This window comes from Aythya fuligula, chromosome 17, assembly GCF_009819795.1.
Source record: "Aythya fuligula isolate bAytFul2 chromosome 17, bAytFul2.pri, whole genome shotgun sequence".
Lineage (NCBI taxonomy): Eukaryota > Metazoa > Chordata > Aves > Anseriformes > Anatidae > Aythya > Aythya fuligula.
The window spans coordinates 8132478-8149238 of record NC_045575.1 but is presented as its reverse complement, the minus strand read 5'-3'; the positions used below and the strand labels follow the sequence as shown (position 1 = coordinate 8149238).

At 42.2% G+C, this 16761-nt stretch overlaps 1 protein-coding gene across 2 annotated transcripts in view; it reads left to right on the top strand.

Annotated features, from left to right (window-relative positions):
• The window catches only part of SPPL3 (signal peptide peptidase like 3), a 57640-nt gene that overhangs the window by 20896 nt on the left and 19983 nt on the right, over positions 1-16761 (top strand). For both annotated transcript variants that reach the window (XM_032199018.1, XM_032199017.1), the window contains exon 2: positions 11711-11788. In XM_032199018.1, the coding sequence (XP_032054909.1) occupies positions 11711-11788 (78 nt within the window). The remainder of the gene's footprint in view (positions 1-11710; positions 11789-16761) is intronic.

Genomic DNA, 16761 nt, shown 5'->3' with positions numbered 1-16761 from the left:
GTCCCCATGTCTGCCGAAGTCCTTTGATGCTGTTGGAGAGCTTTCAGTCTCTTACAGACCCAGGGGGCTTCTTACTGTTCTTGAGCTGGACAAGCGTGGAGCTGTCTTACTATCACCTACTTTCCTAAATTTAGAAAAATGTAAAGCATGAATGGCACAGTTTTACAGTACTCAAAGGTAAAGCTAGTGCAGCATTATCAATTATGTGAGCTTATTTTTGATGCACAGGGAATTGTTGATTCTTTGAATGCGTGGGAGGCGAGGTTTGCTATTTATTGTTATAATTTTAGGCAGCCATGGCTTCCCTAATACGTTGTTTAAGCTTTTTTTTTTTTGTTTTGTTTCAGTGAAGACATACCTTAATTATTTTTTTGTTCAAGACACTTTTACAGTTCATATTATAGTTAGAAGCTGTATGCTAATTCTTTGGCAGTAGCTTGAGAAATCAATGTGAATCTCTTAACTGGGAGACAAACATGAGATATTTGCTTGCCACCCTCTTCTCAATCCAGATAGAGCAGTAGTGAAGATTCAGACAAATACTTGCCTTCCAATAACAAAAACTCCCGTTTTCTTAGCTGAGACAGCTTCTAGTTACAGTTTGGCTCCTCTGAGATGCTGGTGGCTGGAAAGCTCCGACTCCTGCTGCAGCACGCATTGTGTCAGCAGCGCTAGGTCAAGCCCCAGCCTAGCTGTCAGTGTTGTCGCTGCTGCAGCAGCTTTTGCCCTGCTCTGAGGTCTTCCTGCTCTGGTGGAGCAAAACACCCCGCTGCTCTGTGTTGTGGCCATCTCGCTGTGCTGCCGAGGACCAGACTTTGTGAACAGCCGGCAGTTCTTGCAGGAGAGACCTGGCCTTTGAGCAGCGAGTGGATTTTCCTCCAGACAAAGGAGGAATCATCCTCGTGTTTTAGGTGAGTTACTGTTAATGAGCTTCTCTGTTAAGTGGAAAAAGGCTTACAGAGGTCAAAACGTACAACGTGGGAGCCAATGCTGAAGACTTTGAGGAAGTTTTTATCTTTTTATTACTAGAATAAAATTAAATCTAACTCTGCACGGTCTTATGGCTAATGCAGAGCTGTGCTACCAAGCGACTGAAAACTCCAGCTCGCATATGTGACAAGGATATAAATGGATACCTCTATAGCCCCCAACAGTCTCAGCTGTCAAAATTCCAGAAGACTTTCCTGCACTGGGGATCACCATTAACATCTCCAGCAGCTCCTCCTGGAAGCGCAGTGTTGCTTGGATCATGGTGAGGCTGTCTAGCATAAAAGCGTAGGCAGTCTGCACAGTGGTTCTCTGTTGATTTAAATTACAGTAACCACACCCTTGATTTGCCTTTTTTTCTGATGTAAAAAAAGGCTATTTATGGAAAATTCATACAGTTGCAAGTGGTAATTTAGATAGAAGAGCTGTTTCAGCAAAGCTTCGGGGTAGGCTAAATATTGGACTGACCTTTGCAGAGTTCACTGCTCTGGTGGAATCTGAAAATTTACATAAAGAAATATGCTTGTGGCTGTGATGAGAAGGGATTGTGCGTAACAGATCCTGATTTGACCTCTTCCCCCTCCTTCCAGTCCTTCTTTTGATTATTTGTGGAAAATGGAAACAGCTCCACAGGAGGAAAGTCTTCCTGTGCGGATTGTGCAACTTCACTTCATTCTTGTGGTCGAGCCATAACCATCTTGCTTTGTCAGACAGATCATGCATACGTGTATGTATGTTTTCATCTTTATATGTTTACTTCTTGTCCTGATACTTGCTGGTTTTCTCCTTTCCCTGAAAGCACTATCTTCCTGGTTTGGTTTGGCTGTCTGTGTGAAGTGAAGGCAACACTGAATCTGTCCTGCAGCACGCTGAACTCTTCTATAAATCAATAGATGTGAAGACAATTACAGGCCGTACAAGTGCTCCACTTATTCAGAGATCAGCAAATGAGTCTAATCTCTTTCATTCTCATAAACACTTTTTTTTTTTTTTTTAACATACTGATGGTTTGGCCTTTGCAATGCAGCGTGGTTACCTTTCATATCCCACTGTATACTCTGTGTGCCGGTGATGCCCAGGTTGACCTGGTGGTCTCCTTGCTGGGTGGCCGGCACCTCAGGGTGCTGTGCTGTGGCAGGACCCTGCAGCTGCAGCAAACGGATCTGGAGAGCTGGGCATTGGAAGCCTCTGCATGCTCAGAGGGCTTGTGTGGACAGATAATTTTATTAAGGCTTTCAAGAGAAAAATGGATGCTGCTGCACAGTGCAGCTGTAGGGTTTACTAGTGAGAACAAATGGGAAAGGCTGCCGAACCCAGGCTGTTCCGAAGTGCCATAGGTTGCAGGAACCTCAGTACCTGAAGTCTGTTTTGAAAGCTAACTTAATTGAAGCAGTGTTAGCTTCTGCGTAGGCAAATAGGAGTAGGCAGGTTAGTTTTGTTTAATTGACTTAGCTCCAGTACCGCTTGGGTTACAGATGTATGTGTTACAGTGTGCTTAATCACACCTAACTGCGAGTTGCTCCTGGAGGAGTTTCAGTCCCACCTCGTCCCCGGCCACGCTGACTCCTTTCGTCTTTGTTTCCCGTCGAGTAATTGTGCAGCTGCTGGCCGGAACGAAAACCTTCACAGGAGTGATAAGCTGTCAGGGCGCCTTGCTGTTCTGCTGGTGTCATTTTTCTACCTTTGTCATTTCCTTTCCATGAGCAAAGTAAGTTTTTCTAGAGAAAGGGCAAAGATGTGAAAAGGGGGTTTTGTTGGCAAAGCTCTCTTAATGTTCTGAAGTCAGAGGTGAGCTAACCTAAGGCGGCAGAAATCTACAGCGCAGGGCTGCCTCTGAGCCTCCTTTGCCTCAGACATCTGATTTTCAGGCCAACACAACCCAATCCTGTCCTGAGCAGGAGTCCTTTGCAGCAAGTGTCAAGAAGGGGAAGAAGTACTGCTTGCTCTCACTTGGAGCTGTCTGGGCTCAGCCGTGTGCTGGGGCTGCTCTGCAGTCAGGAGCCAGCACCCTGGGACAAGTTAGGTGATCTGGGGCAGCTCAACGGGAATAAACCTGACACTGGAAATACAGAGTTGAGTAAAACACGCACTGTTATCAGGCTGTGTGTTTTGTTATCAGATGTGTTTTTCCATATGTTCCTGTTTGGCTTAACACATTGAACAGTGCTGTCTATTTTCTTTGATAGGAATCCATTATTGCAGACATTGTACGGATGTTTTGCTTACTTTTTCCAAAAAATGTTTGCAGTCATTTATACCTGTGACACAGCTGTAAAATCTTTTGTTGGAGAGGCTTCCCTGCCTTGTGGTGACATATATCTGGCAGTAGAAACATGCCCTGTTAATCAGGACATCTTTTCTCTTTCTTTGAGAAAGGAAGAAGGGAAGATTCCCTGTTCTGTTTTCATTTGTCCATTTTGCAGCAAAAATCAGATCAACCAACCAACCGGCCCTCCTTAATAAAACAACCTCACAAAAGTGGATTATCTTTATGTTTAGGGAAGGGGTGAAAGTCCCCCCATTTAGTCTATAAATACATAATATGAAACAACAAAAGCCTGTATTTTCTATTGCAGCAATGTGAAGGGCGTTCAGTGTCTCCTGGATGTTTATTTGGCTGCTGGATTCTCACACAAACACGTACGCCCAGTACAAATTATTTGAAGATGCAGTTTTTCTCCCAAGTTTGGTGGGGCATCACCGGGGAGGTCAGCAGCTGACGGTATTAGCATGCTTTTGGGGTGCAGGGCTGCTGCTCTGTGCTGCTTGGAAATAATGCTCTTTTTAATGAGTATTCTTAGGCGTTCGCACAGCGAGTGGAAGTTGTGCTCTCATTCCTGCCTGGAAGTGAGTGCTCCAAGCTGAATGTGAAATCTGGAAATCTTCCAGTTGCTGTGATTCTTAAACACTGTGAAACATATAATTCTTTGTTCTGTTGGCAAACAGTCTGCTGAACCAAAAGGGTTGCTCAGATAATGTTTTTAACAGAAAATGTGTTTTTGCAAGATCGCCTCTCCTGATGCCTTTCTGAATGTACACTTCAGTTTCGTGTCACAGTGAGCTCAGAGCAGTTTCCTCTTAGCAATTTAGTCGGGAGCTCGGCATTTGTTTGGAGGGGGAGAGTTTCAGAAAAGCAGCTTTCTGTAAAGGATAGAAGAGGGAATTGATTTTTTTTAATTGGATGTGTAAAGACATAGGTTTGGTACCTAATAATGTGAAAATGTTCTGAGATCTGTGTGTGATAACCAGCAGGATTATCTCGTCTGATAACTTAGAAATGCCTGCCTGCGACCTAGCTGGGCCCGCATAGGAAAATATGGCTTAGTGGGATGTCTCACGTTACTTGTTTTCACTTCAGACTCGCTTTAATTATTATTTTTTTTTCCCCTGATAGGAGTTTCAGTAAATTACTCAGACTTAGCAGAGCTTATCTGTACATGACAATGAGATGAAATGGTAAGCTTACTTTAGAAAACAAGCTAGTCCTTTAACATAAGTGAAGCCGTAGCAATTTGCTTATTTTTCCTATGAATCATCCTAAAGAATGGAATAGTGTTGAGATATGTTTACAGCTGTGGGTGCCATGACTTCACGCTTAAAATTATACTTTTAACTGTTACACTCAGATTTAACTTTGGTTTGGCGTCAGGCCTAATGGAGGCTCTTAAATATGTATATATCTTGCACATGTAAGGCGGTTGAAAGAGGCTTTTTAGTTATACCTTCGACCTGGAATCCAGCAAAGGAAAAAAGCTGTGTTGGCTTTGCCTACGGAGGGAGTCCGCCCCCGAGCAAAGTGAATATTTGCACAATGAACTGTAAACGGGCTCGGTGCAGCGATGGAGCTCTTCTTGAAGGTGCCCCAGGGCTCTGCTCGGGAGCCCTTGAGTTTGCTGTGCTCCTCTTAATAAATTAAGGATTAATAATTATTAAAATAATTAAGTGTTGCAGGGACTGTGCACCAGTGACTTGTGCTGTAGCTTGGAAAATGAATTGCTTTCAACAATGAGCTGTCCTGATCACTCTATTCTCTTGTCCTTCTTTTAAGGAATAGAATAGTAGAATGGTTGACAAATGTTGAGACAAAGAAACAGAAAAAACACCACGTTTCCTCTGTGAGTAGCATACTTCTGTATGGTCAAAGGTGCAGGATCGCTGCAGCCAGGTGAGGTGCAGGTGCAGGCTGATTGCTGCCGGCAGCTGGTGGCTCCCAAACCAGGGGTGGGGCAGGGGAAGCGCGTTGTGAAATGTTCTGCTTCTTGCCTGGGATTTACCAACGAGTATTTCTTGACTTTCTGTTCACGTTTTCTCTGTTACAATAGCAATCACTGATGCAATAAGCGCATTAAATGGCTTTTGAAATAGATGAAACCCGTGGAGGAGGGGAGGGGGATGGGAACTTTTCCCATCCTTGATATTATCACTGGACACCAGCTTTCCAGCAAATCTTTGTTTCCTGGTTCTCTTTGAGAGAACTGACAGTCTGCTGAGACAGGACACCCAAACTGAATGCTGGCATTCAGCAGGTTTTGAAAATGAGTGATGAATGATAGGGCAGGGAAGGAGATGCTTCGTGGCTGCCCTTTCCGTGCTGGTACCCACCTCCAAGGAGTTCCCTTTGGAAGAGAATGGAAATTGGAAAAGGAGGATAGATGTTTTGATGGGCATGGGTTATTACCACTTACCTGGCGAGGAGACAGTGGGCATTTGATAGAGAAGTCATATTTTAAGCCTGGATGAAAAGTACCGTGTTGATTGAATAAATAGTTGTGGCTTTTCATGTGGGCTGGAGAGCCTGTGAAGCTTTGTGTGGCCACTTCTCAGGCAGCCACATCTTTCAGAAGCCAAAGCATGCAGATGAACTCATGGCTGGAACCTGCTTACCCCAGTTGTGTCTGGTGTGACACGGCCCCCAGGAGTGCTGAAGGACTTTTGTGGAGGATAAAAAGTTTGGACTGGAGCTGCAGTCAGAAGGACTTCCATTAGGTGTCAAGACAAGCCCTGTAATTTCACTGGTGGGTGGTTTCAAACAAGAGGTGAGATAAGTCATGACGGATCGATTGTCTTCCCCCAAAGTAAGATCAAATTATAACTCGAATTAAATGATCTGACATTCCTATCAGTGCCAGTTTTTGTGATTCTATCACAGATGCCTCCAAGTTGTAGATTTGGACCCTTTAAACAACGCAAAAGCTCTGTCAGATTTTAATCCATCCTTACACCAGCCTGTCTAGTACATTTACCTTCCTTTTGTAGTTTTGTTTTCCTTAATCTTGAAAGCGCCTGGACATTATGATCACTGCCAAAGGAAAGTACCTGATGTGATGCAATCTTTGGTCTCCATGCAGCCTGGGGTGAAGTTGGTCCATGTGCACTTCTCAAGTTGGTGTGAGTTATTTGCTGCTCTGGTGTATGTACAGGAAATGCAGAAGTTTATCTTGCTGCTGTTACAACAACTTTTGTGTGAGGATGATTCACGTCCAAGGCCCTCGGTGTGCATTGCTATGGAAACTTCTCCCTCCGCCTCAGCAGAATTTTTCACAATGATTTCTTGCACCTGGAACTCGGAGGAACGGCTTTTGCTCCTGAAACATTGTCTGAGGGACTGAATTTATTTGATTCTACATGGAATTGACATCTTGTGCAAACAAAAAGAAGGTTTTGTTTCAATTACACAAAACTTTTCCTGATCTCTGAGGAGTTTTGGGGCACTTAAGTCAATGTTGCTGCTGAAAAAATTTTCCTCCTTGATTTGTATGTCCAGCAACATGCCAGATTAGGAATCTGAAGCATTTGAGAAAACTTTCCCATCCTTTCCATTACTATTCAAGCAGACAAGTCCCTGATCTAGTTTTCCATGTAGTTTTGCAAACGGCTGTGCTAGCAAAGGTTGATGATGGAGCCGAGATGACTGGAGAAAGCTGAAAATAAGCTGCTTTTGCAACAGCAGTGCTGTGGCTTGTAGTCACATCAGGCTGGCCCAGGACAGGCAGGTTACGCAGCAGGTAGTGCCCTGCGCTGTCATCAGGACACATGGGGTTCCTACTTCTCTCTTTTTCTGGCTCACGGCTAAACAAATGCTCAGTGCTCAGCACAGGGCAAAAAGGTCCCTGGCTTTGCCTTCGGAAAGGCTGGTGGGACTCTTGGAAGAGTCTCGCCAACTCTAATCTTTTGCTGGTAAAGGAGATCTGCAAAGTGAAACCCCAATATTTTAATATATTAAATTCCTCAGCAGCCAGCTGGCAGAGCCCCCGCAAGGTGAAGGCTCACAGGCAGGGAAAAGCCAGGTGGTGTTGGATCTGGGGCTGCAGGGCTAAGAGAGCTCGTGAGTGTCTGTAAGCCACTGCAGCTGTCATTGCTGCTTGTACGAGCTGGTCACCGTCCTGCAGAGCTGGGAGTGAAGCGGGTCTCTGTTCCCCTGGGCATACAGAGGTTCTTCTCTGCGTCCCACAGAAGGGCGAGGGCTGCGTGGCACGCCAGCTGTGCCGGGGGATGTTTTGCGCGGCCGCTGGGCAGCGGTGGCGTGGCTGGGTGTCCCTGGGAGCCTCTGTAGGTAAAGGCCCATGGAGCGGCCCGTGCCAGGCTGGGGAGCTCGCTGCTTGGATTGTTGTGGGGACAATGCTGGCACTGTGGAGCTGCGAGGCTGACCCGCGGAATATGTTGCAGAACAGTGCTTGCTGTGTCTCTGTCTTGGCACGCCTTAGCAGGCTCTGTGCTGGAAGCACTGCCCGTGGAGCTGCCAGGAATAGTCCCCACTGGCAGGGAAGTCACTACAATCACGCTCAGCCTCAGCCTTGGAAAGGTGCGGGGTCAGTGTGGGGTCTGGAGCCCTGGAGCAGGTCTTTGGGAAGTCCCCTCCCTGTCCTTGGCCAGTGTAAGGAGCTTATGGAGAAAAGTTCACCACCAGTGTGCTTGGTTTTATAATGTCCTTGGCCTGACGGTTGGTTTAGTTATTAGTTGCTTCACCAATGTAGCAAGAATCTGCCCAATAGCCCGATTAAATGACTTACTTCTAAACCAGCTTCCTCACAGGGATGTCGAATTGTGGGTGGGCTAGTCTGAGAACTGTGAAATGTTCTCAGCTGGGAAAGCCAGCGGTGTCTTCATATTCTGAGCAGTTCTGCATATGTAATAGAGCTTAGAAATGGGTTGGTGGTTCTCATATTATGGCACGCAGATGAACTGCATGAAAATAAGTCCTTCAGAAGACAGCAGCCCTTAGCATAGTCTTAGCCAGGATTAATTTTCAGAACAAGAATGAAGAATAACTGTCATTTCTTTGTATAGTAAGTACCAAGAATTGCTTTTAAAAGCACTATTTAAGTCAAAGGACAACTTCTATGCACAGGCATGCCATGGGCATTTTCTATGCATGCTTCCGTTAGTTCTGAGAACAAATTCTTAATTTTATAAAAGTACTGTAAAGGAGGAAAATGGTTTCATTTTTATATGCACAGTGAAAGGCAGGTAAAATGTTAATGCATAAAGTACACTCCAGCTCCCCCAAAAATTTCCAAAGTGTGGGGATTTTGTTTTGGTTTTGGCTGATACCATTTGCAAAGAACATGGCACTGGCGCCGTGCTCAGCAGTGGAAGTACGCAACTTGCGTATTTGAAATGTGTTTTAGGAGAATCCAGTTTTATGTGTATGGAATCCATTGGATGGTTGAGCTGTAGATAATCACTCAAATTTCAGTTAAAAATGCAAATGGGTGTGCAGATTACTGTCTGGCATTTTGCATTATATTCAGTACGTTGAAGTAATCTTCTTTCTCAAACTTCCACGTGATTCTGTCACCTGCTGATTGTCTCGAGTCCAGATTAATGCGTTAGGAAGTGTTTACTTGGAAGCTAGGTGTTCAGGCTGCTCGTGAACTGTCCAGTGCCAGATTCGAGGAAGCAGTTCTATTTTATGCAATGCCTTTTATAGTTTAGGGAGGCAAAATATTAAAAACCCCAGGATTTTATTACGACGAGACCCACTTCATCACTACGAACTTATTCCTGGAGTTTGCTTGAGGGCTGCCTGTGTGGGACACGTAGGATGGGAGCTGGATGTTCCTGAGTTGCTCGGTTCAGTCCCACATCGCAGGTACTCCTGGGCTTGCCGTGCTGGCCGCTTTGCATTGCTCTTCTTCCAGCTGCATCCCGAGGAAGGGAAGTATGAATATTTGCTGCCTTGACAATGAGCAGGAGCTTTCCCAGGCCGTATCTGTGACACCAACAGTGAGATTTTAGGATATCCTGCTGCAGATATCTTGAGAAGTCAGGAAATATCACTGGGTCTGCAGTGGGCAGATCAGTACCCTATTGCACTTCTCTCGTGTAGAACGAGAGGACTTGAATTCTGGCTTCTCCCTTGCACAGAAGCAGCAGATAGCTGCCCTAATCACTGCTGCAGCGTATCAGTAGGGTTATGTTGGGTCATGGTGTAGAATGGGTTTACATATATTTGATTTCTTTTGTTTTGTCTAAGGGCCTTCATTTTTTAATAAAAAAAACTCCATGGATTATTCCAGGGCTGATCCACATATCATCATTGTTTTATCTGTTTTACCATTCTTTCTAACACTTACAACCTTGTTTTGACTACTGTTTAGTAATTAGGATGAAATGTAATTGTAATTATCATAGCTTCCAAAGTTGCTACTGAGTGGTGACTTACTTGTACAGAAAACGTTCTTCTCAGAAGCATGTGCCGATTTATGGATATAGGATTTTATGAACATCAGTTCATAAGTGTAGTGCATAACCCTGGACGTGTTTACACCCAGCTGAAATTCCATTCCCTCATTTCGCTTTTCTTACACGTTTGGCGTTCCTGAGGATTCTGTTAAGGGAGAAGTTCCACTATTAATTCTCAAATCCAAACAGGACACGAAGTTTCCTTTGCCTGTAGCTCAGAGTTGGGTGAGGCAGTGTTTTGCCCTGAAACTGAAGCTAGTAACAGGACATAGACCTAGTGCATTCATCCGTCTGCTGTTTCTTCTGTCTGCTTACATGCAGTCATTAGCTAAAGCTAATGTGCTCTGATCTATGTTGTCTACCACCTGAAGGCCATTTATATAAACTAATTGTAAGTGCTTATTTACATGGCATATTTGCAATTAACTGTTTTCATCTTTCTGGATGCTTTTAAAGCTTCTGATGCACAGCCTTGAAACTAAAGGTCAAACAAGACTGAAATCAATATAAAGATGATTTTAAGCTTTATAGATATATGTGTTGGTCTACTATGAGCAAATACGACTTCTGTTTTTCACTCTTACTGGGGGGTAACATTGAAGTTATTCATGGTAATTAACAAAAGCAGTTGGTTTCCCATTTCTTAAAAGCTTACTGCACAAGCATACAATTTAATCTAGAAGAGCAGTCTTTTTCAGTGATGTTTAATATTAAATTTCTTTAGTAGAAGATCATATTTGTGTTTATATATTAAAAAATATTTTTATGCGTCTGTCAAGTAGTACAATTTTCTCTAAATGGCTTCTAGATTGGCAGTGGAATTGTGTGATTCTCTGTCTTGTATCGTTAGTTTTTATTTGCTGACATACATTTACTTTGGAACTATCACATCATTCAGCTGTCTTTGTTCCATATCAATAATCTTGTTGAAATTAGGCCTTTTAATTGGCTTTCAGAAAAGCTTAGTGATCTTTTTTTGTAGTACAAGACTAATGCAGTTAACATTGTTCCTTATTCTTTTCCATTACTTCAGCACAAGTGGCTGTAAAACTGCTGGGAGTTGGGCTGTGGCTCCTGAGCCTCTCCTGTCACGTTGTACCCTGAGAGTCTTGGTGGTTCTCTGCTTGGCTCTCTCCAGTTACTGGGGCTTTCTCTTTTGGGGCCCCCAAAACTCTAGATACAGTTTCATGAGTGCTGAGTAGAGGGTGAGATCATTTCTCTTGACTTACAGGCTGCGTTCTTGTTGCTTTGCTCCTCAAGGTCCCCTCTTAATGATTTCTCTGTCCTCAAGTATGTCAGCCCCGCTTGTGCCAGCTGAGAACTTGCTGAGGTTGCTTCTCTCCCATTGTACGGGGCAAAGAAAGTTTTGGTGTAAGCTACGGAGTACGGTTTGGTCTGTCAAGGGTAGGAAAAAAGGGGAAAACTAGTATTTACATTTCTGTGCTTTAAACATGGAAGTATGTTATATTGGGAAATCCATCTAAATAAAGATGGGTTTTAGTTCTCCTGCTGAAATTTTTATCAGAAATCCTCTATCTAGTGATGTGCAAGATGTAATAGAGAAGTAACTGCGTGTGGTTTAATAAATGCAGATTGCGGCTTATTTTGTTTGTTTTTTTCTGTACTGAGTGAACCTTGACTTCAACTGCCATAGTGCAATTTAACTATTATCAGCTAAGGCATAGGAAAAACAGAGATTAGTGTTATTAACATGCAAGATGGCATGCTGAAAGCAATTCCACATGTTTGTGGAAAAAGGAATCTCAATGCAGTGAGTTGAGAACAAATCTCTACAAGGCTTTTTGAGCTGTTCATTGACTGTTGTACAGATTTTGTATGCTGCAGTCTTGAATATAAAAAGTTAATTTACAAGCTATGTATTTTATATTCCTAAATGATATAACAGCTTTAGAAATAGCTGTCATAAAGATGTCATTCCGTTCTCTGTTTGTATAATGCTAAGAAAAAGAATTCACAAATGGTACTGGAGAAATGGACACTCAGGATAACACACCTGCCTTCTCTCTTCCCATTCCAGGGCATATTCCCTCGTGGACTCCAGTCAAGTGTCTACTTTCCTGATTTCTATTCTCCTCATAGTCTATGGCAGTTTCAGGTAAGATTTTTCTTTAAGGCTTATGGATCTTTTCTTTTTCAAATAAAAATGTGACTACAAGTGACAGTTTATAGTTTATGCCTTTTGTTTTTGTTGTATCTTTGTTAGAATGACAGCTGAGGTAAATGCAGTATTTCTTGGTTCTGAAAAGGAAATAGAGACGGAAGAAAAAGAAGCCAGTTGAGGTTTCTGAAAGACATAATTGTATGACAAGTTGCAAGCACATATAAGATAGCTGTGAAGTCAATCCTTGAAGACAGTTCTGTAAAATTGTGTTTTGGAGGGTATAAAGGACCTGTTGAGAGATATATGGACGTAATGTTGTCAATAGTAGGCTTTTAGATACAGTGTTTCAGTGTTTGATTCAGAGCATTCTTACTCTGATTGCAACCAAATCTCGTAAAATAGATATTCCTGAGTGTAACAGCACAACAGAGAAGTGAGAAACACATCAGTGCTGAATTCTAGCAGTGCCTCAGACCAACTGCTGCTTAGGTTTGAATCTTCAAAAACCAAATTTGCCCCACTTCAGGGGACTTGAGTATGTTTAGAGAAAACTTTGTTGTCCTGCTAAGCTTGCATCTTGTATCATACCCAGCTTTTAATGTAATGGCATATAAGGAAAGAGGTTCATACTGACATATCAAAACCAATTTACAACTTGGAAATATTATTTCTTTGAAACTTAAGTTCAGGATGTTTTTCTTCTCCCCTCCTTTTTTTTTTTTTTTCTTTGAAGAACATTGCTTCGTTTAACAAGTCTATGATAAAAAGCCATCCATATAGTATGAATTCTCTGCACCACGTTGAATATTCCTGAAATAGATGATAACCATGGTCATAAGTATGATGTAAGCTGCAGCTATTAGGATAAGAGGCTTTAAATCCCAGTCATAAGTTAAGGAAATCATAAAATGAAAGAGCCAATTTTTGGTAAGAGCTGTCTGTTTTTGCTAGTGAGTATTAGGTAACAGCACTGCTGCTTAAATTAAAAAAGAAAGCTTTAGGAAGACAAAATCTAGAGAAACTGCAATTAAATAAAAGGTTGCATTTGAATACCAATTAACAGTGTTTTTTTCTTTTCTTAAAGTTCTGAGTCAGTCTAGCATATAGTTGAGGGGCTACTTCAGTCTTTAATTTAATTCATGCAGTTCAGTAAAAAGGAACTATGCATATGGCTGCAAGACCTGTAGCTTTTATTAAAACCAAAATTAAATTGAGAAAACATAATTCAATATGGAACAGCAGGAGTGCTTGAACGTAAATTGCCTCTCCTTCTCAGAGCTTCTAAGCTTTTAAGAATTTTCCCTTGCTCTTTCCTGTCCTGTTGCTATATACGCGTGTTCTTTTACCATCTTATCCTGTGATTACATTTAGAACCGCTCATTACAAGGACTGAGCTAGGACTGACTTAAATTCAAAAGAATCTAACCTATTGGATGACATGGTAGAATGACGATGGATACAAATCAGTTGAGGAAATGCCCTCTTCTAGCCTACTTCTGCATGTGTCCTAAGGACTCCAAGACATAAGCTATTGCAGACCAAAATAGGGCCCGATAGTTTTGAAACTGATTTCTAATGAACTGCCTACATTTAGCTTCTTTAGTAGATGCCTGAGCCGAAACCCACAGTTTCGATGATGACTTGGGTAAACTTCCAAGCTGTTTGGTCAATGAGTGAGGTTAAAAAGCAGTTATTTACAGAAGATTGTGAAGTGCTGTTAACAACAGCGCCCAAGATGCAATTCAGATTTGTAAGAAATTTAAGTGTGGTGCTAAGTTGCAAAATGATGCTTATCTGGAAATTCCCGTAGTAAAATAAAAACTTCTGGCAGTGGGTGGATTTCCTTAGAATAGCAACTTGCCGGAAAGACAAAAGTTACTGCTTAGGGTGCTCATTCTCAAATGAAAACAACATCTTCATCTAGATTTGAGTGCTTCATCTCAAATGGAGCCATGGTAAGGCAAAAAGAAAATGGCACTCCTCACATAACCTTCTTGTTGTAGAAAGTGGGCATGGTTTCCAATTTCAGTCTGAAAAGAAACAAGTAGTTATTGTAGAGTTATTGTGATACTGCTGGCAAGTGACATAAACAGAAGTTCAATAATAGGATCAGAAAGAATTGGGTGGGTGAGTCATTAGGATAAAATCCTTGTGTGTGGTGGATCTAATCTAATGCAGGAGGTTTCAGGGGAACAAAGGAAAGCCTGGTCCAGTGTCCTTAGTCATACAAGTAGCATTTGTCCAATGACAAATAAATAAATAAAAACCATACCAAGCAACAAACAAAAAACACCAAAATACTCAGAAGAATGTCTAATAGATCCTGGGAAAAGTCTGTCTCCAGAATGAAGAACAGTTTATGCATTTGAGATCTCACTTCTCTTACTGTGGCTGGAAGAGCATTTCCTTCCTGCATTTGTGCAGGGTCAGGAATTTTATCTTCAAGCCCTTCTAAACATCTCCCATAAATGTTCTTACCGTCTCTCAGCCCTTGTACTTGATACGCTTTGTTGTTGGCTGTCAGAGAGGCAAGTATAATCTTTCAAACAGTTACAAGATGTACACAGCAGCATGCAAATGTTTGTTCTAGTTATGGATTTTTAAAGAGGTGAGCTTAGCTGGAAATGGGTTGTTTTCTGGGGGTTCTTCCCATACAGTCACCTATTGTCCAGGTGCTTTGCTGGGACAGAAGTGCTGGAGTTACTTTGTATGCATGTAGCAGCTAAATCTTTTTCTATCCTATCACATACTCAAACATGGTTATGTAAAGCCTGATTTAACCCATACTCTACCTGTTCCAGTTCCTGCTTTTAAGCTAAACTGTTACTGGATCCTCCTCGATCGGAATGAAGCCCAGTTTTGTTTTGAAAGTATTTGCAGAGGATTGTTTGCCCTGCTTTTAAATAGTTTTTGTTTGTTTGTTTTCAGTGCTGCAATATTTACTGTTTATAAGGTGGTTTGCTCTCCACTACAGAAACAGGGACTGCAGGTCCTCACAGATCCTTGCTGTCTTCATTAGTTAATGCAGAACTCAGGTGCAAGCTTTATCTCCTGCCTGCAGATGAAGACTGACCTTCCCATACCAAAGAATCTCTGGTCTTCCCATATTAAGTATTGCATGCTTGAGAGCCCTTGAGACTATAGAATATATCGTGGTACTCAAGAACAATGCGTATTGGTTTTATTTTCCTATTTTTCCCCACTCTGTCTTGCTTGTTTAAGTTGTAAGTTTGGTAGGAAAAGGTCCTTCTCTTTGGTGGTTCGTAAACAGTGCCAACAGCCATGATGAGTCCACCTTAGTTAGTTAGCAGGGTGTCGTGCATGTGTGTTTGAGCTGAATGTGAAATTTCAAAGTAGGTGTAAGAACCCTAGATTTATCTCTATGGCAGTGGCTCAAAATGCTCAAGTAAAACGTGTGACTAATTCTGGTAATAGTGTGTGGAGTAATAAAAATAGCTTCTCACTAAGAGAAAGGGTGTGCCTGGAGTTCACAAGCATCTGTAGCCACAGCACTGGCAGGGCAGACAAGGGGTCTGGAGAGCCAGAAAGATACCTGCACGTGTGTGAAGCGCCTGCTGGAGGTGAGATGCTCGCATCAGGGCTCTGGGACTTTTTGGCATTTGTGGCTCTGCAGGCATAGTGAGGAGCCGGTACTCCATCTAGTCAGTGAGAATATTTTTCCATGGACTTTTTGCTACTGTTTCCCCTGTTCTTATTCCTACTCCAGATCTTGCATTGCAACTTGTCGTTTAATCTCACAGGAACACTTTATAAGCCACTGTGGCAATGTTAGATCGTGTAACATGTTCTAGCCTCTCTCTCCATAATACGCATGGAGATTTGATTCATTTGAATTAAACTATCTGAGCTCAGTGTCTGACTGTAATTTTTTATGTAGAGCAGTTGAAATCTGGCAATTCTCACAGTCCCAGAGCTGTTCATAAGGGTGACTGTCTTCACTGAGCAAAGCGAGAAGGAACTTCTCAATATATTGCCTCTCCTGCTGACTCTTTAGAGATATGCTTGCTTTCAAATTTCTTCCTTTGTTTCATAAGAATATTTTCCTGCAGGGTTTCCCCGAAGCATTATTGCAATGGAAGTGATCCATAGCTGAATCTGAACTTTCATGATAATAATGTGCCAGCAGCTTACTCATTGCTTTGGCCTCAGCGTAACCCTACTGAGTGCTTCCCTGTGGGAGGCTTGCTTTGAACCACTGTGCTAGAAATCCTACCAGCTTGAACTGCTGGGGCCCCCAGAAGAGACAACTGTAGTTTATTGCCTGACAGGAGATGCTGAGTGAATGCTGCTTTTGGAATCCAGGCGCAAACTTGAACAAAAGAGCAAATGCTTCTCAACTTGCTGTTTCTTTCCAGCACAGTAATTTTCAGTATGTCTTGTTTTAAAAATACAGTTTTTAACTTTCACGGAAGATGTTCTAGTGATCACTTCTCAATTTTTATCATGTTAGTGATAATTTGCAGCAGAGGTAAGGGCCAAATCATAAAATGGGTGCTGATGATTCAGAAGTTGGTTTGGCTCACCAACTGTGTTGCTAAGTGACCGTAATTTCATGGTTTATGCTTAATTTTGAAGTGAGGATGTTTACAGGTGATAATGTAGTAATTGCTGATTCTATTGAAATGAAAGCAAATGGGCTGAAGTTGTTTGTGAGCAGTAGGAATAATAGTTTATTTTCAGTTTCTTTTGCTGATAGCTCCTTAAATTATGAGGAGTTCCCCATTGCCACAGTCAGGATGATGGTGTGATGCTCTTGCTAAGTTGAACTAATTTACAGAAGAATGAAATGCTGCTCTGAGGAGAAAAAAAAGAAAAAAAAAAAAAAGCTTGTTTGGCTGAATCTTGGATCCAGCCCTGGAGGGTTGTCAACCCTTTCTTGAATTTTTATATCTTGAGAGGAAAATTTTAGGGCTTAATGGGGTTTAATGGGGAAAAAGGAAATGTGA